We start from the raw sequence: 26,612 nt of genomic DNA, 5'->3' as shown, positions 1-26,612 counted from the left end.
GTAGTGGGAAGTTTAGTCCCACCCCGAAAGTTGGAGAGGAGTTGGACCTCCTTATAAGGGTTTCTCTTCCACATGCTATTGGAACTTGAGAAGAGAAGAGGCCCTCGCGCACTCCACCTCCGCCGTCTGCCTCGCCACGCCACGCCTCGTCACGATGCGCGTTGTGGGAATGAGCCGAGCAGAGCTCACACCTACGCGCTTATTTTTACTAGTCACTAACAGAGAGTTTTCTGATAGCTGGGCCACGATCTGAAACGTCAGATCGTGGGCTGTCACAGACTTGGGCATGGGTCGAGCCCACGTCTCTCCACGCGGCTGCGCCTATATAAGTGTGAGGTGTCTCCTAACTCTAGCCGCCACGAACAGATCACATCTGCTCCACACGCACCGCCCACCGTTGTTCCTCTGCTGCTACCGCCGGTGACTCCATCCCGTCTGTCGCGTACACGGTCGACGAGAGAGGGGCGAATAGGTTTTTGGGAAGCAACTACGGGATTGCTTGCCTCCGATCTGCTACTTCCTCCATGTCTGAATCGTCTTTGTCAATGCCATGTCTCAGACTGAAGCCGACCGCCTCGCCACCGAGAAGCTCGAGGCCGACAAGAAGGCAGTCGAGGACGCCGCTGCTGCCACTGATAACCCGCAAGTATAGGGGATCGTTTGTAGCCTTTTAGAATAAATATGAGTGTCGAACCCAACGAGGAGCTAAAGGTAGAACAAATATTCCCTCAAGTTCTATCGACCAACGATACAACTCTAAGCACACTTGACGTTCGCTTTACCGGAAACAAGTATGAAACTAGAAGTACTTTGTAGGTGTGATAGGGTAGGTTTGCAAGATAATAAAGAGCGCGTAAATAAAAACTAGGGGCTCTTTAGATAAAGAAATAACTAGTTAGTCTTAGTAGAGAGCTTTTTGTCACAAGAAAGTTATTTGTCCCTAGGGAATCGATAACTAGACCGGTAGTCACTATTGCAATTTTATATGAGGGAGAGGCATAAGCTAACATACTTTCTCTTCTTGGATCATATGCACTTATGATTGGAACTCTAGCAAGCATCCGCAACTACTAAAGATCATTAAGGTAAAACCCAACCATAGCATTAAAGTATCAAGTCATCTTTACTCCCATACGCAAACAACCTACTTACTCGGGTCTGTGCTTCTGTCACTCACGCCACCCACCATAAGCAAATCATGAACATATTGCAAACCCTACAGCGGGGATCCCTCACGCTTGCGCGACACGGAGAGCACCATAGGATAGCACCAATAATAAAACATGCAACTCAAACCAATCAAGATCACCAATGAACCCATAGGACAAAACAGATCTACTCAAACGTCATAGGATGGCCATACATCATTAGGAAATAATATATAGTGTTGAGCACCATGTTTAAGTAGAGATTACAGCAGGTAAAAGAGGGGTTACACCACTGCATAGAGGGGGAGAGAGTTGGTGATGACGGCGGTGAAGTTGTTGGTGTAGATTGCGGTGACGATGATGGCCCCGACGGCGTTCCGGTGCCACCGGGAGAGAGGGGGAGAGAGCACCCCTTCTTCTTATTCTTCCTTGACCTTCCCCCTAGATGGGAGAAGGGTTTCCCCTCTAGTCCTTGGCTTCCATGGCGGTGGAGGGGCGAGAGCCCCTCCGAAATTGGATCTCTCTCTCTGTTTCCTTCTGTTTCTGCACTCCCTATTCTGCCCTTTCACCGTTTCTTAAATTCCCGGAGATCCATAACTCCGATTGGGCTAAAATTTGGACACGATTTTTATCTGGATCTTGGCTTTCTTGCGGCGAAAGAAGGGCATCAACCGCCTTACAGAGTGGCCACGAGGGCCCAGGGCGCGCCCTACCCCCTGGGGCGCGCCCCTCACCCTCGTGGGCCCCTCGGGCATCGTCTCGCGTTGATTCCACTTCCCAAAATTCACATATATTCCAAAAAAATCTCCGTAAGTTTTTATCCCGTTTGGACTCCGTTTGATATGGATTTTCTGCGAAACAAAAAACATGCAACAAACAAGAACTGGCACTGGGCACTGGATCAATATGTTAGTCCCAAAAATAGTATAAAAAGTTGCCAAAAGTAGGTAAAAGTTGTAGAATATTGGCATGGAACAATAAAAAATTATAGATACGACGGAGACGTATCAGCATCCCCAAGCTTAATTCCTGCTCGTCCTCGAGTAGGTAAATGATAAAAAAACATAATTTTTGATATGGAATGCTACCTACCACAATCTTGATCACATACTCTAATCATGGCATGAATATTAAGACACGAGTGATTCAAAGCAATAGCCTATCATTTGACATTAAGACAACAATACTTCAAGCATACTAATAAAGCAATCATGTCTTCTCAAAATAACATGGCCAAAGAAAGTTATCCCTACAAAATCATATAGTCTGGCTATGCTCCATCTTCATCACACAAAATATTCAAATCATGCACAACCCCGATCACAAGCCAAGAAATTGTTTCATACTTTTGGCGTTCTCAAACCTTTTCAACTTTCACGCAATACATGAGCGTGAGCCATGGACATAGCACTATAGGTGGAATAGAATATGATGGTGGAGGTTGTGGAGAAGACAAAAAGAGGGAGATAGTCTCACATCAACTAGGCGTATCAATGGGCTATGAAGATTCCCATCAATGGATATCAACGTGAGTGAGTAGGGATTGCCATGCAACGGATGCACTAGAGCTATAAGTGTATGAAAGCTCAAATTGAAACTAAGTGGGTGTGCATCCAACTTGCTTGCTCATGAAGACCTAGGGCATTTGAGGAAGCCCATCGTTGGAATATACAAGCCAAGTTCTATAATGAAAAATTCTCACTAGTATATGAAAGTGATAACTCAAGAGACTCTCTATATGAAGAACATGGTGCTACTCTGAAGCACAAGTGTGGTAAAAGGATAGTAACATTGTCCCTTCTGTCTTTTCTCTCATTTTTTTTCTTTTTTTTCTTTTTTTGTAGGCTTCTTTGGCCTCTCTCTTTTTTAGGGCTTCTTTGGCCACTTTTATTTTGATAACCTCACATGGGATAATGTTCTAATAATGATGATCATCACACTTTTATTTACTTACAACTCAATATTACAACTTGATATCTAGAACAAAGTATGACTCTATATGAATGCCTCCGGTGGTGTACCGGGATGTGCAATGATCTAGCATAGCAATGACATCAAAAAACGGACAAGCCATGAAAACACCATGCTAGCTATCTTACGATCATGCAAAGCAATATGACAATAAATGCTCAAGTCATGTATATGATGATGATGGAAGTTGCATGGCAATATATCTCAGAATGGCTATGGAAATGCCATGATAGGTAGGTATGGTGGCGGTTTTGAGGAAGGTATAAGGAGGCTTATGTGTGACAGAGCGTATCATATCACGGGGTTTGGATGCACCGGCAAAGTTTGCACCAACTCTCGAGGTGAGAAAGGGCAATGCACGGTACCGAAGAGGCTAGCAATGATGGAAGGGTGAGAGTGCGTATAATACATGGACTCAACATTAGTCATAAAGAACTCGCATACTTATTGCATAAGTCTAGAAGCTATCAAAACAAAGCATTAGACGCATGCTCCTAGGGGGATAGATTGGTAGGAAAAGACCATCGCTCGTCGCCGAACGCCACTCATAAGAAAGACAATCAATAAATAAATCATGCTCTGACTTCGTTACATAATGGTTCACCATACGTGCATGCTACGGGAATCACAGACATCAACACAAGTATTTCTACAATCCACAATTACCCACTAGCATGACTCTAATATCACCATCTTTATATCGCAAAACTATTGCAAGGAATCAAACATATCATATTCAGTGATCTACAAGTTTTATGTAGGATTTTATGACTAACCATGTGAATGACCAATTCCTGTCATCTCTCTAAATAGATATAAGTGAGGCAAGAGAGTTTAATTCTTTCTACAAAAGATATGCCCACGCTCTAACAAATATAAGTGAAGCAAAAGAGCATTCTATAAATGGCGGTTTTCTATATGTATGGAAACAGGCAATCCAAAGTTCAAATGATATATGTGAAGCACATGAAACATTCTATAAAGCCATACTCAAAAGATATAAGTGAAGTGCAATGAGCATTCTATAAATCAACCATGTACTATCTCATACCAGCATGGTGCATCAAAGAAAAGTGAAAACTAAATGCAAAAGACGCTCCAAGATTTGCACATATCACATGAACGAAACGAAACCGAAAACATACCGATTCTTGTTGAAGAAAGATGGGATGCCTTCCAGGGCATCCCCAAGCTTAGACGCTTGAGTCTACTTGAATATTTACTTGGGGTGACATGGGAATCCCCAATCTTGAGCTCTTGCCTCTCCTCCTTCTCCTCACATCGAGACATCCTCGATCGTCGAACACTTCATTCACACAAAACTTAACAGAAAGTTCGGTAAGATCCGTTAGTATAATAAAGCAAATCACTACTCTAAGTACTGTTGCAAACCAATTAAAATTTTCTTTTTTGCATTGTAGCTACTGTAATATAACTTTTCCATGGCTTAATCCACTGATAGAAATCGAAGTTTCATCAAAACAAGCAAAACAATGCATCAAAAACAAAATCTGTCTTAAACAGGACAGTCTGTAGTAATCTGAACATTCACCATACCTCTGGTACTCCAAAAATTCTTAAAAAATGGGGAAAAATAAACAATTTGTATAGAAATATAATGCAAAGAGTTTCATAACCGTTTGACGTTCCAGTAAAGAATGTAAAATCACGCACTACAGCCAAAGTTTCTGTTTTGCACCGCACAAACCAACAAGCAATGTAAACATCCTAAAGGCAAATCCTGGCACATTATTTTTATAATACAATGGAATTGTACAAGGGGATAATTATTTTTTTTTGAAAAGTTTCTGTAATTAAGATTCACAAAGTTTTCGTGAGCATGAACAAAGTTCAAGGACGTCCCCCACTTTCACAATGCTCGTCTCTCTCACTTTCACTTTTCTTTTTGTGAAGTTTTAAGTTCCCCTCTATATTTTTTCGTTTTTAAACTTTATAAAAGCACTCAACAGAAATAAATGACTCTCTAAAACTTCCGGGTTGTCTCCCTGGCAGCGCTTTCTTTAAAGCCATAAAGCTAGGCATAAAGTGCTCAAGTAACGAATCCACCCGGATCCCAAGGTATATCAAAGCCAATTTGAATTAGCAATGATTTGGCATTTAGTAGTGAGCACAAAGCAACATATATCCAGCAATTATGAAGTCTAACTCTCTTCCAATGCATTGGCATGTCATACAAGAACAATTCATGCACATCAAGTAAAGGCCAATGCATAGCATAAGAAGTTTCTTGCAATTTTATCGTGTTGGAAACATAGAGAGACGGAGATGTAGTTCCTCTCTCATAATAATTGCAAGTAGGAGCAGCAAGCACATGCATATTATATTCATCAAAATCATCATGCGCAACGGTAAAAGGCAACCCATCAATATAATCCTTAACAAGAGCAAACTTCTCCGTTATAGTGTAGTTCGAAGAATTCAAAAAGATAATAGGACTATCATGTATGGGTGCAATAGCAACAATTTCATATTTAACATAAGGAACAATAGCAAGTTCATCTCCATAAGCATAATTCATATTGGCATCTTGGCCACAAGAATAGCAAGCATCAAGTTCATCAAAAAGGGATATTTCAAACGAATCAACGAGATCATAGCAATTATCATGGCATTCATCCTTCGGTAAGAACGAAGGGGCATTAAATAATGTATGATTTGAAGAGTTACTATCATTAGAAGGTGGGCACGAGTAGCTAATCCGATCTTCCTCCTTTTGTTCTTCGCTCTCCTCATCATCTTTTTCATCCAATGAGCTCACAGTTTTATCAATTTCTTCTTCCATAGACTCCTGCAAAATATTATTCTCTTCTCGGACAGCGGAGACTTTCTCAATAAATTTATCAACATCATAATTGTATTTATAATTCTCATAGCAATATTTAAGGATAGCTAAATTTTCAGGTCTATAAACTGAAACATCAAAATCTTCAAACTCTTTAAACAAAGATTCAATTTCGCATGCACCCTTAAAAGTAACAAATTCTTCTATTCGTTCCACATCATAGTAATCATATATACCTCTAGCATAAGAAGCCAAGGTTTTATTATCATTAAATCTACATGAAAAGGGAAGGTGTGGAGCCTTCATCCTAGAGCAACAAGTATAATCATATCTCAAGCATAGTTGCCGAGCATACCAATGCAACATATGAATTTGATCACATAATAGTTTCCCTTTTTGAGTCAAGCGATAATCCCTAAAGTATTCACGTTGATCCAACGTGTCTCCCATTATATAATTGAATGGGTTTCCTTAGGATTATTAAAGTAGTGCATAATATCTTTCACATAATGAGCATCGAGGGTTTTAGGAGGTTCCCCATCTCCATGAGTAGCAAGTACACCTATTTTTTTGGTATTTCGTGTTCCATATCCATAACTAAAGATAGAGAACAACTTAGAATAGAAAATAATAACTACTTAGTGATAAAGCAAACAAGCACACACGAGAATATTCACCCCACGCTATTGCTCCCCGGAAATGGCGCCAGAAAAAGGTCTTGATAACCCACAAGTATAGGGGATCGTTTCTAGCCTTTTTCGATAAATAAGAGTGTTGAACCCAACGAGGAGCTAATGGTAGAACAAATATTACCTCAAGTTCTATCGACCACCGATACAACTCTACGCACACTTGACGTTCGCTTTACCGGAAACAAGTATGAAACTAGAAGTACTTTGTAGTTGTGATAGGATAGGTTTGCAAGATAATAAAGAGCGCGTAAATAAAAACTAGGAGCTCTTTAGATAAAGAAATAACTAGTTAGTCTTAGTAGAGAGCTTTTTGTCACAAGAAAGTTATTTGTCCCTAGACAATCGATAACTAGACCGGTAATCACTATTGCAATTTTATATGAGGGAGAGGCATAAGCTAACATACTTTCTCTTCTTGGATCATATGCACTTATGATTGGAACTCTAGCAAGCATCCGCAACTACTAAAGATCAGTAAGGTAAAACCCAACCATAGCATTAAAGTATCAAGTCCTTTTTACTCCCATACGCAAACAACCTACTTACTCGGGTATGTGCTTCTGTCACTCACGCCACCCACCATAAGCAAATCATGAACATATTGCAAACCCTACAGCGGGGATCCCTCACGCTTGCGCGACACGGAGAGCACCATAGGACAACACCAATAATAAAACATGCAACTCAAACCAATCAAGATCATCAATGAACCCATACGACAAAACTGATCTACTCAAACGTCATAGGATGGCCATACATCATTGGGAAATAATATATAGCGTTGAGCACCATGTTTAAGTAGAGATTACAGCGGGTAAAAGAGGGGTTACACCGCTGCATAGAGGGGGATAGAGTTGGTGATGACGGCGGTGAAGTTGTTGGTGTAGATTGCTCTGACGATGATGGCCCCGGCGGCGTTCCGGCGCCACCGGGAGAGAGGGGGAGAGAGCCCCCCTTCTTCTTCTTCTTCCTTGACCTTCCCCCTAGATGGGAGAAGGGTTTCCCCTCTGGTCCTTGGCTTCCATGGCGGCGGTGGGGCGAGAGCCCCATCGAGGTTGGATCTCTCTCTCTGTTTCCTTCTGTTTCTGCACTCCCTAATTCTGCCCTTTCACCGTTTCTTAAATTACCGGAGATCCGTAACTCCGATTGGGCTGAAATTTGGACACGGTTTTTATCCGGATATTGGCTTTTTTGCAGCGAAATAAGGGCGTCAACCACCTTACGGAGTGGCCACGAGGGCCCAGGGGGCGCCCCTCACCCTCGTGGGCCCCTTCGGGCATCGTCTCGCGTTGATTCCACTTCCCAAAATTCACATATATTCCACAAAATTCCCCGGAAGTTTTTATCCCGTTTGGACTCCGTTTGATATGGATTTTTTGTGAAACAGAAAACATGCAACAAACAGGAACTGGCACTGGGCATTGGATCAGTATGTTAGTCCCAAAAATAGTATAAAAAGTTGCCAAAAGTATGTAAAAGTTGTAGAATATTGGCATGGAACAATCAAAAATTATAGATACGACGGAGACGTATCAGCCACCGCCGCCGCGGCCTCTGCATGGCCTACTAGAGTGTATAACTCGTTTATCCCGCACCTACTGTTTACTGTTATAGCCATGCTAGCGTTATACGTAGATGTGTCTGCCATTAGCGTAGTATGTGCTTGCGTGATTCAATATCAGCATGTCATTAATTCTATCAATGCCATGCTAGTGATTTACTCATGGATTAAATTAGTCAAAAAATTATCTATTTACTCAACATGGGCCGAGAAAATTAGGGGCCATGTGCCAAAACTCTGAAACAAGGCCTATGTAACTATAAAAAGATTAAGATGTAATAATGTATAGGCCATAATGTGCTACATCGTAATAAATATATCATGAACTGTATCTATTCATTGGGATATTTGTTTTAGCTGAAACTATTTTTCTAGATAAAATCTTGGTACACAAACAGTACAAGAAATTTAGCATGAAATTGAAACAAAAACACCTAAACGGCTGAGGTTTGCCATCAATCCCCTTGCCGTCTTTGCCCTGGCCAACCCTGCCCCTGGATGCATACCATCTTGATTTCCTTCTCCCTTTCAATTCTATGAGGGATAGGGATTGCAGGAAGACTATGGAATCAAACTGAATGAACAGAAATAAATAAACCTAAAGATATAGAAGGATAAAGTTAAAATTGAAGAGGAATTTGTTGGGAATCGACACATCATGATCTTCCCTTTGTTAATTCCGCCTAAACAACCAAATATCAAAACATAAACTCGATGGGCGATTGGGGGAGTGGAAAAAAAAGCAAAGATGACAAAGGGCTTGAGGAGGCGGGAGGCGAAAACATGGGAGGCGAGGCGACCTGGGAGAAGGGTTTTGTCGGTGGGAAGATACGTAAATTAGCCGCTCGCTCGCTCCTGGCATAGTTGGGCTGATTACTTTCAGTATTTCTTTTGAGAGAACGGGCCCTGTAGACTACTGCGTACCCATATACATAGTTGGGCGGGTGGGGGGCAAAATTTGTGGGGCCTGTGCGGGTGGCACCTGTTGCACGTGCCCTGGCCCGGCCTGCAAAAAACGTTTGTGAGTGACAAAGTCATATAAGACCAAAGCTACGCCTAAGCGAGAGAAAAAACCCAAACCATCAAATCCACTATTGACAAATTACAACAATGGTCATATCAGTACCAACCATCTCATGATGTCACAAGCACAACAAGGTTCTTTAAGAGCAAGGCCTACAGAAAGGGAGCGACGCTCGAAACCCGCCGTCACGGGATCCAACACCCAAAGGAGTTGGGTTTATGAGTAAAGCAAGATTTTAGATCCTCAATCAAACTTTTTTTAGATAATGATCCTCAATTTAACTAACAAAGCATGTGTAATACACAAAAGAAAATATGTTTAGAACTTTATTCAATGACAAATCTAAAGATTTTTTTGACATACACCACATGTTTCACTAGTTAATTGAAGACCTAAAAATCCGTGCTCAACTTATAAACCCAACCAAAGGGACTACACATATAGTAATTGACCACTCGACTTTCCTTGTGTGCATGTACGCGTACCGAATCATATCACTACACCACGAGTCCAAATACTAGTGGGGCCGGCGAAGGTCGTCGAACGACCAGAGCTCCAAGAGAACCCAAACTCCAAAGCTAAAGGGATAGTTCATGGAAAAATGAGCAACGATTTTGGGTCCGTCCAGGTCCATATTGGGAGGGTCACAAGGAGGCCAGAATCCACCCATGGCCTCTGGGGATCTATCTCAGAATCAAGGCGGAGGGTTCTTCTATTTGACAAGTCCTATTTGACACATTTTGCTTAATATTGCTGGCAAATGGCAGGAGTGAACCGTGCAACTCACTTGAAAGGTTACATATCTGGTTTTCTCGTTTTAGGAAGGTTCTAGAAGGTTCTCACCTTTTTCATTATTATTTTCTATCATTTCTCTACTGGTATTTATCAGGTTTTTTGGTTTTTATTTTCTTTTTCTTTCTTTCATGTTCCTTTTTATTTTTATTTTTATTTGTTTCCTTTTTCTTTCCTATTTCTTTCAAAAAATCCTCATGGTTTTAATAAATTGCCCAGAAATTAAAAATGTTCATGTTCTTATAAAAAGGTTCATATTTACAAAATGTTCACCAAAGTTTTCAAAATGTTCGCATTTCCAAAAAGAAATTCAACTTTTCTTAAAAATGACCAGGTTTTTTCCAAAAAATAATTCCCAAATCACAATTGTTCACATATTTTATAAAATATTCCATTTTCAAATAAATTAATATTTTCATATTTTTGTGAAAAAAATGATTGAAAATTAATTGAAAGCTAGAAAACCACAACAAGATGTAAACAAAGGGGAACATACTACGCAACAAAAACATTTACTGTACAATCGCACCCAAGGTCACTATGAAGCCGAAGGATAGATCCAATCTCACCAACAAGTATGCAGCGGAGAACAAGATGTTGGTGAGGATGTGATGATTCCCGCAACTAGGTTATGCGTCCCAGTCGCAAGAATACTCCACCGATCAAGAGTCAAAGTAGACCCTACTATGGTAGCCATGCATACCAAAGTATTGATCTGGAAACACTTCGTCGTCCAGAACAAAGATCACCGATAAAACTAGAGGGAGAGGCAGCCTATTGGCTTTCCATTTAGTTCTAAACTAGAAGGGAGAGAGAGGTGGTCCTCCAAAACTTGTGTGTCCTTGGGGGAGCCCTTCCCACATATTTATAGGAAGGCTAAGGGGTGGTGCGGTTTGGAGGAGGGGCGCAGCCCCAAGGGGTTCGACCGACCCTAGGAGAAGAGTCCTCCTTCTCCTCCGCTCCCACGCACCACCTTGGCTTAGCCCACAGTAATATGTGGACATTAACCGAAACACTTTCTTGTCAATATTTAACGGTAGATCTTGACACCCATGTTAACTCCCACACATACACAAAAAACTTTATCCGGTGAACCTTTTGTTTTCGTATACACTTTCCTTTGCTTTGTGATACTTTACAAAACCCAAGACGAAGCCAGTTTTTCCGTGATCAACACTTTGATCATTATATATTTGTTATCCTCGTTATCAGTTTTGTTCTCTTTTCTTACTTCTGTATTTCGGTATCCATGATCACCATCACTGTGTCTGACCAGACGATTATGGATACCATAATACCGGGTGGGCCCTGAGAGTATCTCTCCATCATCTGGAGCAAATTCCAGTCTTCATCGAGAACCTTGACATACATCTTCGGTGTACCAGTAAGTTACCTTTATGATCTCCCAGTTATGGAAAATGTTGGGCAACCCCAAGCGAACCATTTAGTATAAAAGGTTGTACGATAATCTCATCGTATAAGGATGTAAGTAATGCTAACACATTATATGATAATACCATCAACTAAATGATGACGTGATCTCACGGCATATCATAAGTATTGAGTCTATCCAACATTGTTGTTTAACCAACAATGTGTTCTCTTTACCGTCGGCATCCTTATTACTATAACAATGCCATGATCAGGAAAATTGGATCATCTATAATATATGAGCTAGTCTTAGAGGTGAGACTAGAGATCTATTTAGGTGTTTATGTTTCTACACATGCAACTGAGATTTCCTCTGATTATCTCATTAATATAAAAATTAATTACAAACCTGAAAATAAATAATACTTCTAATTGCCTCTAGGGTGTATTTTCAATAGTAAATTGCTAGCTCCAGTACCTTAGTTTGAGGTCTCCTCTTATTGAGTGAATCATGTTTTGTGCGCAACCGATCAAGCCTACACTCCTCTCTATAGGTGCTTTGGGTCGGCCCATTTAGTTGTTTCTCGGAACATAATTCCCTTCGTTTCTAGAACCTTCTCTGGGACGAGTTTCCTTTTTTTCTATGATTATTTTTATTGGTTTTATTTCAATTTATTTGGGGTTTTCGTATTGTTCTTCTTCTTCTTTACTTTTTGCTCTTCTTTTTCCTTACTATTTTTTTGCTTATTACTTTCTTCCTTTAAAAAATTTGTGAATAGTTTTTGAATTTGCAAACGTGTTTAACCGAATTCATTTTTTCACACAACAAACAGTTTTTGATTTGTGAATATTTTCTGAAATTTGGAATTTTTTTGAGTTCATGAAAATAAAATTGGATTCTCAATTTTTTTGAACTTTCAAATATGTTTTGATTTTTGAACATGTTCTCAATTCATGATTTTGTTTTTGAATTCATAGAACTTTTGAAACTCCCGAACATTTTTGAGACTCAAAAATATTTTTTCAAACTCACAAACATTGTTTGAATTAGCAATCATTTTTTCCAAATTTCAAACCAATTCGAGATTTTGTTAATTTGATACTTTTTTAATACAGGGTCATTTTTAGGAATTTCGGATCATTTTTTAGTTTCGCTATATTTCTTATTTCACCAACAATTTTCTTAATTTGCAAACTTTTTTTATTTGACGAAGATTTTTTGGATTCATGAATAGTCTTGGAATTTGTGCACATTTTTTAACTCATGAACAACTTTTTAATTCGTGGACTTTTTGTTTAAACTCATGAACATTCTGCGAACATTTTTAAACAATTTCCACAGTACCTGATTTGTGGAGGATACTGAGTCAAAATCTATTCAAAACTAACAAGCACTGCTACGCTACTTTTTCGTCGCTGGTTTTCTTAGGCAATTGAGCATTGCTTTGTACGCTATATTTTTTTTAGTGGATCGCTGGTGGAGGGAGTAAAAATATAGGATGGCACACCTTTAGAAGACAAAATGCAGCTACAAAGCACAGTGCAAGAGCATTTCCTATTTGGCGACCGTTATAGTTATAATGGTACAGGACGCCCCACCCCCTACTCGGCAGATTATATGTGTGCTGGCTCCCACAAGGCGTTGGAAGCTCGAGCGGGGAAGCTGGCTTCTAGATTTGTTGACGTATAAATGTAATGCCTAGTCTTTTTTCTCAAATCGTATTTTTAATCGCATTGTCTAGAGTATGCACTTCTACAAGGATGTCCTTTTGTTTTTCTGATTTTGGGAAGCATCTAGTAGCTTTAAGACGTTTTTCTCCTGCTGGTTTTATGTGTTTGTTTGACCAGTTTTTCTTACTTTTTTATATTTCCTTTTTCCTTTTTTTTCTTCTTTTTTCCTTTTTATTCACATTATTTTTTAAAATACTTTTCAAATTTTATGGACATTTTCAAATACATGAAGCTTTCCAAATTTGTGAGCTATTTTCTAATTCGAACTTTTTCTAAATCCATGTACCTTTTTCAACTTCGTTTGTCTTAGCTTGTATTTTTTTAATTTGCAGAAAAATAATCTCAGTGAACTTTTTCAAATTCGTGTGTCTTAGCTCGTGAACTTTTTTTCAGTCATAATGAACAATTTTCAAATTTCATGATTTTTTCAATTTCGTGAATTTTTCAAATTCATGAACCTTTTTAAAAATCGTGGAATTTTTTCAAATTGGTTTCAGATTTGTGTGTCTTAGCTCGTGAACTTTTTTCAAATTCGTGAAGTTTTTTTCAATCTTAGTGAACTTTTAAAATTTCATGAACCTTTTTGAATTTTGTGAACTTTTCAAATTCATGAAGTTTTTCATTTTTGCGAGTTTTTTTATGAACTTTTTCAATTTTTTGTGAACTCTTGAGATTGACGTGTAAGTTTTCGTGTGCGAACAACTGCCTCGCGTACGCGTAGCCCGAAAGAAAGGAAAAAGGTTTCGGCGAGGAGCGCAGCCCTCCTGCTGTCCATGTGACCCGAAATGCACCCTCAGCCCCCCCCCCCCCCCCCCCCCCCCCCCCCCCCCCGCGTACACGTGAACGACGAGTTTCTCTGAACCCACCGCGTGCCAAGACGACCCCCGCATGCAAAACGCAACCTGTCGAGCCTCTCGTGCGCCACGACCGCAAGTTCCACACTTGGAGTACACTAGCCACCGTTCAGCGAGGCAAACCACTGCTGACCGCTCCACGGCAGGAGCAAAAACCAGAGACGCAACGGGACCAGCACAACTCTCCCGCGTGCGCCCCCACGCCATAGCCCCGCTGCTCAGCCACATGAACGTCGCCGGCCCCGCCACCGCTTTCGTGCCGAGCGCCAGGCCAGCGCCCCGCGCCCCGCGGCCGCTCTGGCGCCCCAGCGCCCGCTGCAACCCGAGCCCACGCGCCGCCACCGAGCCGCCGGCGGCGGCGCCCGTCTACGCCCCCACTCCGCGGGATCGGCCTCTGCGGACGCCGCACAGCGGGTAATAATTATAAACGGCCGATTCGGAGGGTTCGTTCATTTCTGTATGGTATCGGAGTTCCTGAATCAGGCGCAGGGCGATTTGAGTGGAGGTTGCGCGTCGGTTTGGAAGAAGATTTTGCCGCTTTCTGTTTCGATTGAAGAAATGTAGTAACTCTAGCTCACAGATTCACCCCCAGTCATGCGCATGCTTGGTTTTCTGAATAAGGGCTCACTGAATTTAACCCCAACCTGATATGATGCAACTCTCAAGTGGGGCGGACTGAGATTCTGTAGAATGTTGCTAATGTGCTACTCTGCATTCACAGGCTACTAGGACTGATGTGACACTGTGTTCATGTTGCAGGAGATTTAGAAGCTAATAGTGGTGGTGAACTGTTTGCAGGTATCACTATGATGGAACCGCCAGGGCTTTCTTTGAAGGATGGTACTTCAAGGTGTCCATTCCAGAATGCAGGCAGAGCTTCTGTTTCATGTACTCTGTTGAGAACCCATTCTTTCGTGATGGGATGACTGCTCTCGACCGGACATTGTATGGTCCACAGTTTACCGGGGTGGGAGCGCAGATTCTTGGTGCGGATGACAAGTACATATGCCAGTTCTCTGAAAAATCAAACAACTTTTGGGGGAGTAAGATACTTGTTCAATCTCTTTTCTTCAATTGTTTTTCCTTGCAAATGCTTCTTTTCTGGCACTTCTGCCTTAAAAACATTTTAGTTATTGAGATTAAGTTGACATAATAAGATTGTGACGTGTATGGTACTGTCATTGTCTATGTATTAACTGGTAGAGCTATATTTCTTGCAATGAGGTTTATAGAGCCAAAATAAACAGTATTGTTCCTTAATGTTCTAATGAAATGTAGTTGTGTTGTCATATATATTTGAGATCTTATGGTCTACATCTGATGAAAATACAAACATGAAGCTGGATAATCCATCACCAAAAAAATCCTCACAGAATTAGTTCTGTACGTTGCATAATCTGTTTTTCTATTCAAGAAATCTCAAAAGGATTGGGAACCAGACCAGAGAAAGCATTGGATTTTTCCCGGTCGAACCCCTACTCAGTTTTATTTGGTTGAACCACTAATCTGGTCTGTATTTTTTTTAATTTGCTCCAAACAGGAGGTTATTGGACATGAACTAGTACCTTCAGCCACAAAATAGCGACATTTCAGACATCATCACGGTCACAAACTTATATTTCAATACATTGTAAATCATAATAGATAAATAGAGCTATAATATCTCAGTGTTTATCTTCAACAAATAAGTATAGATCAACTGCATATTTTTGGAAGCCCCGTTTATTTACCTATGAGGAATTACTGCATGTTAACAACCAAGATGCAAACTTATTTCACTCATTTTTCTGTTGTCTGACAATTAGTATTACTTTCCCTGTTTGCTTGAACTTTGTAATTCATCACTCTGGATTTCCCAATTAATAAGCTGCAATTCAATAGGTCGACATGAGCTAATTCTCGGAAACACTTTCATTCCCAATAAAGGCTCAACTCCCCCGGAGCGTGAAATCCCTCCTCAGGTAGATGATTTATGGCTTCTTATGAAATTTGAGAGCCAGTTTGATGATCTAAAGTTTTTTTCTTCCTTGGTATGACTTGCTACTAAAACATATTGAATGGCATGTGCTGAGCTGCTCCATATCTACTTGCTACCTAGCGAATCATTCGAAAAGGCTTATTTTCTTGTTTGATTTGTGGTTATAACTACTTGTTTTCTGTCTCTACACTAGTTATCTATTTATGTATTACATTCTTCCATGTTCATCTAACTTGCTAAACTCTGTGCAAGATTTTCCATTGAATTAACAGATTTGTATGTCTTGAAGCTTTATACTTGGTCAATGCTTTATTTCTATTCTTTGTTTCTGGCGTAGTCTTAAGTTCTTAACAACTATGTAAGGAGAATTTTTTTTGCGGGTAACTATGTAAGAAGATTGATTTACTCCCACTTATTATATATTGCTTTGCATTGTATGTTGCCTTAATGTACTTACTGAGGATCTTGTTGTGACATTTCTTGTTGATATTTTTAACTCCTTCTGCTGTTGAGTAACTGAAAGCAAAAACAAAAAAAAAATCTCTGGAAAGAAAAATTTCCAGTACAGATGCATGCATGATTGGATACTACCCCAGATTGCGAGTCTTTGAATGACCTGAAAATGGGATTTTAATTCTTGTGCTGACGTCACATATTTCTAGTTGTCTTTCTGGGGATTCATGGATTTTAAGTTCTGTACAGTCTTATGACTTGCAAAGACTTCCTAAAATTCTGAACAGTTATCTATGTTTGATGATTTAGGAATTTTCTAATCGCGTTTTGGAAGGCTACCAAGTCACACCAACTTGGCATCAGGGCTTCATACGTGATGACGGAAGGCATGTGAAATCCCATGTTTGTTGAAGATCTGTGCTTTTAATGATTATTAGTAGGTTGCTTATTTAGAAGCATTACATTTGTTGTTACTGAACCATTATCGTCCTTTCAATGTGTGAGAACTGCATCATGTAGTTAAAAATTTATGGCACTGAAATATGGTTCAAAATATATAGCCATGGTTCTAGACAACATTAAGTAATATTGCTATGAAGATCCTTAGTGTAAGAGAAGGTAAACAAATCACAGGCAATGCTTTGATTGAGTCAGTGGCCTTCCATAGTTGAGCAGTGGCGGCGGCGTTTCAACATTTTTCAGAATTGATGCCGTTTATGTGTGAATGGATGAAGATGGTGCCTTCTACCCTAGGCCAGTATGGCCTCCACTATGGGTGCAGGGCCAAAGAGCCGCAAGTTTTTCCTTGCCACAAGGTGAAGCCTCATAATATGTTATCTTCAGTCTGGGGCTTCCTTGGGCTGCCGGTGGCCTCTCCTAGCAGCTCGTGGACGAGCCTCTAGAGAGGTGTGGGCGCGCCCAGCACCAAGTTGGGGAGAGGATCCCTGTGATCTCCCAGTTAAGAATTTTATCATTTAAATTAAGAATATATTGTTTAACTTGGGCCTTAAGCTAGTTAGAGATAAGATCTACGATTTGTTACTTGGATTGGATTGGATTGTTAAAGCTGCCTCCTATAACTGCAGCAAAATGTACCATATAAGTTGTTGACATGGAGATTGGGTAAAAAATGTATGCACACTTTTTTATATTCTAATTAAAGCTAGTTGTTGCCCCTCACAGGTCAAAGTATGTACCAAACGTCCAAACAGCTCGTTGGGAGTACAGCACCCGTCCAGTGTATGGCTGGGGTGATGTCACATCTAAGCAGAAGTCAACAGCTGGTTGGCTTGCTGCTTTTCCATTCTTTGAACCTCATTGGCAGATATGCATGGCTGGTGGCCTATCCACAGGTTTGTTTTTACCATCAATTAATTTCATGAAGGTTTCATGAAGGAGATGTTCGTCTCTCATGTGTAGAACTATCTCGAAGATGGCACATGTACTGCCGATTAATTTTATGGAAGGAAAGGGTCATCTCTCATGTGTGAAATTACCATGTTCAGTGGAGTCATAATTCTTAATCTGAAATACAAAATCGGATGTGCTCATAAACTTCGCTTCACCCAATCTTTTCCCCTTTAATAATGTTCACAAAAATCGTAGTTGCATTTAGGTAATCGGCACATACCAGGAGTTGCATCTAGCCTTGTCTTGTCTCTGAGTCCAGTTTTTATCTTCCATTGAGTAACTTCTCCAGTCCAGTCCTACATTTTAGTACGTTATTGTTTGTTAAAACGTATGTTTTCCATATTTCTTTCATGGTTATAGCAAACATCTACAATTTTGTGGGTCATCAGTCGTAGCAGTAGTATGATATTATCTGATGTAAAGACACTTTTGAAGCTGGTTTGCTTCATGTTACTGGAACAACTAATGTGCTTGATATATAAAAGAGTTCTAATACTTCATATAAGGATATACCTATCCATATTATTGAGTTATGTTGGTTTCTGTGATGTGTGAGTACTTTCCAGGATGGATAGAATGGGATGGAGAACGGTTTGAATTTGAAAATGCTCCCTCCTACTCAGAGAAGAACTGGGGTGGGGGGTTCCCCAGGAAGTGGTACTGGGTGTGTTTCTCTATCCTCTTTCTGAGCTTTGATCTTCTGTTAGTCTTGATTCATATAGATTAAAATATGGAGTGCATATTAACTCATTTAAGGATCAGAAAATAGGCCTACTTTGTAGTTTTGGTTCTGTATTGACATTAATCTTCACCCATGGTTTCAGTATAAATTGATGTGAAAGAATGTATGTACTTGTTGACAAGATAGAATTCTATAAGTAAAATGCATTATACATATTTCATTATCATCAGTTTAACTCTTGTATTCTTCTTCTGTCCTTATGTATGTTTATCGGTGCCCATATTTAACCCGGCCAAAAAATTGGCAGCCTATGATATTTTGGCTCTTGCTTGGTTGGTTTCCCAAATTTCAGTTGCCCATGAAAACTTACCCACCCTCCTCACATTCTCTTCACAATTCTTACCAGCTGTCGAACAAAAGGTAGAGGAATCTCTAGCCAACGTTTTGGCTAGCCAATGTTGGAGTCTACATGGGGCGAATAGACTATCACAAAGAACCACTAGACAGTTTTAGGTGATGGAATTTAACTTTAAGCTGCATTTGTGTAAAACACCCTACACATGCAAGACTATGAACTGAAAGAGATAAAGCAAACTTTCATGAAAGTAAATGGAGAAAGGGATAGATATCCCAGCCAACACAAGGATTTGCCCCGAGGTTAGGATTGTTGGCGCAATCCTACCCCTCGTCCGTGGAGATTCTGACACAAAGTCTCGTCCAAATGGCCACAAAGGTTTAGGACACAAAGTCCTGGGCCGCACAAAGCACCTTGGCCCACCTATCCCACCATGGCGGACACTTAGGAAGCCTCTCATAATCTTCTTGGTTCCTTCACATCTTGAAGGCTCCTAAGCACACCTAGCTGATTTAGGAGACGCGCACCCCAAAAAGTAACAAAAAATGGGGTTACTTGGTGATGAATCCCTTAATTGTGCTCTAAAAGATATTGTCCTCCACTCTCAGAATCTGCTAGGATGGATCTAGGGTAGGAGAGGATGAGAGGTTCAAAGGATAGGAATGAATCTCATGGGAGGAGAGCTCTGAAAATATGCCTTGAAACTTGGAGCAAATGAGTTGTGAATTCTTGGAATGACTTGGCACAATGTGGGATGGGGTAGGGTTATTTATGGGCTAGACCTAGAAATCTTACCGTTAGACACTAATTAGCACAGCTTGGAGGCTCCGGGCAAAATCACTCTTAAGGTTCCGAATAGGCCAAGGGTGGTAACTTCCAACTGGCTCGGAGGGTCTGACCATATCACACGAGTCCAAAGCCGAAAGAATAGACCTTGGAGGATCCAGAGAAAAGTCTCTTGGAGGCTCTGAATGAAGGAAGTGATATGTCCACAAAGGCTCTGGTGGGGGGAGGGGGGGAGGGGAGCTCGGAGGGAGGGTCTGCACTATACTGGGACGCAGGGATTTTGCTACTGCCAGGAGGCTCCCAGCACACATCATTTGGAGGATCTGAACTATAGTGGAACACATGATTTTGCTACTAGATAATCTAGGAATGTTCAGACAGAACTCGCTCGGAGTGTCGGAACTTTGAAACCAAACTTAGCTGGCTCAGAGGTGCCGGACAGAAGTCCTCCGGAGATACCGAACAAGAGCAGTAAGCTTCTGTAGCTGGATAGTGTCACGCTGAGCATGGCATTTCTCCATATCAGGTGTCTTAATGACACTAAGTATATTCCAGTCCTCAGTTGTTAATGATGTACGTATTATTTATTATCTGTGGTACACTGAAGATCGCCTTCTGTAGACATAGTATGACCAAGGACACTTGATTTTTTTTAGCCTTTTAGCCATAATTGTTATGTAGGCTCCCAGTTGGATAGTTGTGAAGTAGGCTGTTCGTTCTTTATGGTTGTAGAATTTTAGTTAACTCCGCAATTGCATGCATAACCCAAGATACCAATTGTAACATCTTTGCTCCTGCATATCCAGTGTAATGCCTTCTCAGGCACATCTGGTGAAGTTGCTTTAACTGCTGCTGGTGGATTAAGGAAAATTGGATTGGGAGATACCTACGAGAGTCCTTCACTGGTATGTATCTGATACTTCCAATTTAATCTGTGGTGCATACTTGTCTTATATGTTACTTAGCTCATCATGCAAGCATATGCAAGCTTGATCTCTGGATATCTGCACAAAAAGAAGATTTGTTTTGGGCTTATTTATCTGAGAAACCTTGGAAGGGGAGGGTCTATTAATTGAGAACAGTAGAGTTGGCCCTGTTTAGGCTAAAAACCATACACCACTCAGTTAATTAGATATAAACTGGGCAACGTGGCTTATTGCTTGATAAAAAATGCAGAAGTACACTACAAGTTCCTGTCGAAAAAGACCACCCCTTCCCTATTTCTCTTGGTATTTGCAATTGGCCCCACTTATAAATCTGACAGTCAGGCTGGCAAACCACCAACAAGGATATCATGGTGGAAATAGCACCGCCTTCTGAAAGTCCAAATATGCTCCCTCCGATCTGAATTAACTGACGCAACCTCTATACAGTGTTGGTATAGAGGCTGCGTCTAATTTGGATCGGAGGGATTACATATTCCTGCATATCATTGGGCACCTGAAGATGATAATAAAATGCAGTTTTACCTGTTTTGTTGTTTGTTACAAGTATTTAAAGCAACTTAATTAACATAGTGAGTGGTAAGTATTATTTCTAAGTAGAACATGAAATTATGTTCCATGCTGTTGCTGTTCTGTTACCCACAAATGGACCAGTGAGATATTTGGCGCTATTTATCCTCATAAAAACTCTTGTTGCTCTGTTCAGATTGGCGTCCATCACGAGGGAAAATTTTACGAGTTTGTGCCTTGGACTGGGACAGTAAGCTGGGACATTGCTCCTTGGGGTCACTGGAGGATGTCTGGCGAGAACAAAAATCATCTGGTAATTATTATTATTACCCAATGCGGTTAAAATGTGAACTCTGCTTGAATGTTTGCCAGTACTTGTGTTGGGTTTCTTGACATGTATTCATAACTGAGCAGATGCACACTTTTTACTTTTTTAGTTGTGTAGTCTTAAATGTTTTCAGTTGCTTCAATCGCTGTTGCGCTTAAACTCAAGTGCACTTTATGCATTTCGCTGTCATATTTACTGGAGGTGTTTTGAACTTTTGGGGACACTTGCATTACATTCTATGCACTGATATAGCGTGCATTCCGACACATTCCACAGGTAGAAATAGAAGCAACCACCAAAGAACCGGGGACTGCTTTGCGAGCCCCAACAATGGAGGCTGGATTGGTACCAGCATGCAAAGACACCTGTTATGGAGATCTCAAGCTGCAAATGTGGGAAAAGAAATACGATGGGAGCAAAGGGAAGGTATGCATTCATGGTTGATTGTTTGCACAAGTCGAGGCAACTTTTCTTCCATGCTGGAAAAATTGAACTTGTTTCCAAGTAACTTGCATATTGCACAACGACACTTAACTTGTTTCGTTGCAGATAATACTTGACACGACAAGCAACATGGCAGCGGTGGAAGTTGGGGGAGGTCCCTGGTTCAACGGGTGGAAAGGCACGACTGCTTCGCCTGAGCTTGTGAATAACATCGTTGGTACTCAGATCGACGTGGAGAGCCTGTTCCCAATTCCATTTCTCAAGCCCCCTGGTCTGTAGGTTTATTCAGAGGAACTGTGAAGAAATTGAAGCCAGTGTAGGTTCTTTTGGCTTTAGTTCTGCAATCAACTGGCCCTGTTCTTCTCTCTGAAAAGAAAAGAAAAAAAAACTTGCCCTGTTCTGAGCATGTTGGCTCAGCAGTTGGTGATGCATACAGATTAAGTTCCCAATGGCTCAGAAAAGCGCCACTCCATCACCTCTTGGCTTAGTTTCCATGTTACCGAAGATGAACCCTATTTAAGGTGGAATTATATTTTTCTTTTGAACAGGAAAATGCGGACAGTTCTAACACATACTCCCTACAAGGTGCTTAGTAAAATAAACCAAGTTTTTTTTCTTAACCATCCGTGCTTATCTCTACAGGGGTGCCTAATTAAGAGTCTGTTGTATAACAAAATGAGCACTGGTGCTTATGGAAAAATGATTTATTTCTTAAAGCACCTTCCCTGAGCAACTTGCATTGTACAGGGCATAAGGAACATGTAGACATGTGCATACTGTATGTGTTTGCATCTTCTTTGTGATCGCATTCTCTCTGCCAAACCATCGAGACCAGAGGTTCGACCAGGGAACCAGTGATCAAATCCCCTGGCGGACCCAGTTTTAAAAAAGGGATATGGCAACACAGCAGCCCCAAAACTACACACCAGACCAAATAACTTGGTGCTGGAACGAACTGTATTACTACTTACTGGAAGGACTTAGCTATACAGGACGGCCAAGAATCCACTTGATAAACAAAACACTCTTAAGCCTTAATATACAGAGGACTCGGCAACAGATAGTAGCATGCAAGCCACATTGATCAAGGCGACATGCTTCGCCCTCGCACGGTGCTCAGGCACCGATAACATGGCAGGAGCACAGCTTGCGATCAGGACTCCTGGAATGTATGGTTGCTATGCTCCTCCCCTGCACCACCACTGCCACCATCAGTTACACCGTTCGTCGCCCTCTACCTGTTACGAGTATGGGGAATAAGAAGCTGTGTTACCATTGCTGTTTCTGTTCCGTCCAGCTGTGCTGCTCCTCGTGGTCTTTGCGCGAGCTTTGCGGCCCTGAAAGCGCAAGTGGATAGAAAAGTTAAAGGTGAATCACACCCGTTTGAGGTACCAGGTTGCAATGTGTTCCTTATTTCCTCTACAAACCGCAATCATAAAAAATCTTTTTCGTCATGCAACAAATGTTTGGTCCAGCCAGCGACTATGTGGAGATGCACATAACGATAGCCCGCAAATGTGTCAGAAATACTACTTATCCATTCTAGGGAATGTCAAGAACCAGATATGGCAAAAACACAGAGCACATTCGACATAAAGGTGGGAGAAGAAACTGAAAAGCAGACTAACACACATCACTTGCATCCGGTTAGTGTAAAGAACAACGCAGATACTCCCTCTGTCCGGAAATACTTGTCCTAGAAATGAATAAAATGGATGTATCTATAACTAAAATAAGTCTAGATACAACCATTTTGAGGACAAGTATTTCCAGACCGAGGGAGTACCACATTATCACCATTGTCATGCACCTGTGGACCGGCTGGGACAGAAACAGATAAAGGGTCCCTCAGTAACCAACCAGTTTACAGTTAACACTGATTCATAAACTCCTTCGGCCATAACATTTCCAAAATCACGAGTTCAATTAGCCTATTGTTGTAAGTTCGCATTTTGTTTAGATTCACATGGCGCCTTAAACCTATGCCCCAGCTCCAATTTTATTGAAATCAAGATTTGTACACATTGTGCAAACAGAGTCCAGCATTCAGAATTTAAACAATAACCAACCAGTTTACAGTCAACATGGATTCATAAGCTCCTTCGGCCTATTGCTGTAATTTAGCATTTTATTTAGATTCTTGGCGCTTTAAACCTACTGCCCCAGCTCCAATTTTATCGAAATCAAGATTTGTACACATTGTGCAAACAGAGTCCAGCATTTAGAATTTTAAAAATAACCAACCAGTTTACAAACACTGATTCATAAGCTCCTTCGGCCATAACATTTCCAAAATCACATGTTCAATTAGCCTATTGTTGTAATTTAGCATTTTATTTTGATTTATATGGCGCATTAAACCTATGCCCCAGCTCCATTTTTATTGAAATCAAAATTTGTACACCTTGTGCAAACAGAGTCCAGCATTTAGAATTTTAAAAATAACCAACCAGTTTACAAACACTGATTCATAAGCTCCTTCGGCCATAACATTTCCAAAATCACATGTTCAATTAGCCTATTGTTGTAATTTAGCATTTTATTTTGATTTACATGGCGCATTAAACCTATGCCCCAGCTCCATTTTTATTGAAATCAAAATTTGTACACCTTGTGCAAACAGAGTCCAGCATTCAGAATTTAAACCTGGCATCATTTGGCATTGGTGGCTAAGACTAAAAGGACGATTAACGATACAGATTTTAGTGAATACTCACAAAATATGAGAGGTAATTTTTCATGCTAGTGGATCATTTTAAAGAATGTCATGATGTAGAAAATCTAGAATTCTCTATCCACACCAACATGGAAGATCGGCGAATAGTTAATTCTGCATCAGCAACGGAGAATAGTTAATTTTGCATCAGCAAAACATGATGAAATGCAGGAACTATTGTGAAGAACATTATATTATGTACATGAGCTTCCTGATGTATCAAATCTCTCAACAATCACAACGAGACGAACTGAGTGCAAAACTTAAATAAGTTCCAAAGCTATCTGTGAATAATATTTGTGGCCGAGTTGACATTGCATGTGTATTTACAAATCAGGCAACTGGTAGAAGTCTTGAATAACTGAATACTGTACATACTAATGTAAGCAGAAACATTAGCATGTTATTCTACCACTAGAGGGCATCTTGAACATTTTGGACCCACCACTGCATGGGCTGTAAAGGCGTTGCCAGTTTCCTTCCAGTGGGACTAATGGTTTGTCCATAGTGGCAAATCCGCAGAAGACATTGAAATTGTAATTATCATAACAGAAATATCCATTATTTAGTTCATAAATTATTTCACATTATTTATTAGCTGAATTCAAAGTTGAAGTGCCTGGTTTGAGATATAGCATTAATAGAATGGTTTGAAATCATTAAATGTACACATTGTTCTTCTTCAGTGAAGCACTGTAACTTTATTGTTATTTTAATGCAATTTTAACTTTATTAATTTAGCAGTCAGTACACCATATCTTTTGTTATGAAATGAGCATACCTGTATATAGAAGTAATTAGTTACTTATACACATGAAAAGTTCAATAGACAGTAGGCTATTGAACTCGTACATGGACCAAGTCAACTTTGTGACTGGTTTTAAGGTTGCAACTGAACATTTACAGCGTTAAAGAGGGCTCAAATCAACTTTTTGCTAATCAATCAACAGACAAACTGAACATACGGAGCAGAATCTAACTTTTTGTGAGGGTTCATGAGGAAGCATAACTCATTTCCAATTAATGAGGAAGCGCATCACGACACTCAGATCAGAAACATACGAGCTAGCCTGTCCGCAACAATTAAAACGGTCTACCACTTCTTCAGATACTAAAGGGGGACAGACAATGAGATTTGGGACACCAGCGTCGATAGCAGATGCCCGGAACAGATGGCGGGTTTACCTTGCCCATGCACTTCTCGAGGTGCGGGGCGAAGCGGCCGGCGACGACGGGGCGGCCGCAGTTCATGCAGTCGACGACGTCGGCGGCGATGGCGGGGTGCGTCTGCCCGAAGACGTCGGGCGCGCCCTTGTTCCCCCCTCCTCCCCCGGCCGCGCGGGTGGCCCCGTCCTCGGCGCCGGGGTGGTCGCCGGCGACGCGCGCGGCCCAGAGGCGGAGCTCCTCCTCCTCGGCGTCGACGCTGCGGTCGAGGCCTAGGCGCGCGATGCGGTGGCACTCCGACGCCACGTCCGCCACCGCGAAGTCGAGGAGCTCCTCGAAGCAGCTCAGCACGAGCTGCGCGCGCCAGAAAAGGGGGATTCGTCAACCGAAATCGCGGGAGGAATTTGAGAAATTCAGCCCAGCCTGGCGTACCTGGGAGCGAGGGCTGACGGGGGCGTCGTTGGAGGACGACATGCCGGCGGCTTGGTTTCCGATCTGTGTTGAGGGGTTTTGTTCAATGGCGGTGCGCCACCACCCCCTGGTGGCGGAGCAGAGGACTAGAGTGAGGGGAAAAAGGAGCGCCTGGGGGCTGGAGCACAATTCGGTATCGTGCAGTCATTTTCTATCCACCGTCAGATTTCAATCCAAGGGCTTCCAGTCGTCTTTAAGTGCCACGTGTATTGCCACCCTGCCATTAGGGCAACTTCAACGCGCCGACGCAAACGGACGCGGTTTTTGTCTTGTTTTGTCCATTTGGGTTAGCCGAACAAACGCAAATGTTCGGTTTTGATTTCGATCGGCATGTGCACCCAACGCGACCGACGCATTTTAGTCCCATGGTCTTAGAAAAAAATAAAGCGCACCTAAAATATTTAAATTTAAAACATAATTAAAC

At 41.2% G+C, this 26,612-nt stretch overlaps 2 protein-coding genes across 3 annotated transcripts; one reads left to right on the top strand and one right to left on the bottom strand.

Moving 5' to 3' along the window:
* Positions 1-14,049: 14,049 nt before the first annotated feature.
* LOC123181719 (probable tocopherol cyclase, chloroplastic) lies at positions 14,050-22,407 on the top strand. Of its 2 annotated transcripts, none has more exons than XM_044594042.1 (10): positions 14,050-14,361; positions 14,746-14,990; positions 15,829-15,908; positions 16,688-16,764; positions 17,561-17,730; positions 18,355-18,452; positions 20,412-20,516; positions 21,262-21,378; positions 21,670-21,819; positions 21,943-22,407. In XM_044594042.1, the coding sequence occupies exons 1-10, from the start codon at positions 14,174-14,176 to the stop codon at positions 22,114-22,116; spliced, it is 1,404 nt and encodes a 467-aa protein (XP_044449977.1). In that variant the 5' UTR covers positions 14,050-14,173; the 3' UTR covers positions 22,117-22,407. The 2 variants fall into 2 exon arrangements, with proteins under 2 accessions (XP_044449977.1, XP_044449978.1); XM_044594043.1 differs by having other exon boundaries at positions 14,052-14,361; positions 20,418-20,516.
* A 119-nt stretch (positions 22,408-22,526) lies between these two features.
* LOC123181720 (SAGA-associated factor 11) lies at positions 22,527-26,322 on the bottom strand. Its single transcript, XM_044594044.1, has 4 exons — positions 26,150-26,322; positions 25,739-26,071; positions 23,111-23,174; positions 22,527-23,028 (listed from the first exon to the last, which is right to left on the bottom strand). Exons 1-4 carry the CDS (start codon positions 26,189-26,191, stop codon positions 22,991-22,993), a joined length of 477 nt encoding a protein of 158 aa, XP_044449979.1. The 5' UTR covers positions 26,192-26,322; the 3' UTR covers positions 22,527-22,990.
* Positions 26,323-26,612: the final 290 nt, after the last annotated feature.

This window comes from Triticum aestivum, chromosome 1D (genome assembly GCF_018294505.1).
Source record: "Triticum aestivum cultivar Chinese Spring chromosome 1D, IWGSC CS RefSeq v2.1, whole genome shotgun sequence".
NCBI classification, from domain to species: Eukaryota; Viridiplantae; Streptophyta; class Magnoliopsida; order Poales; family Poaceae; genus Triticum; species Triticum aestivum.
This window is presented reverse-complemented; position numbering and strand designations above follow the sequence as displayed.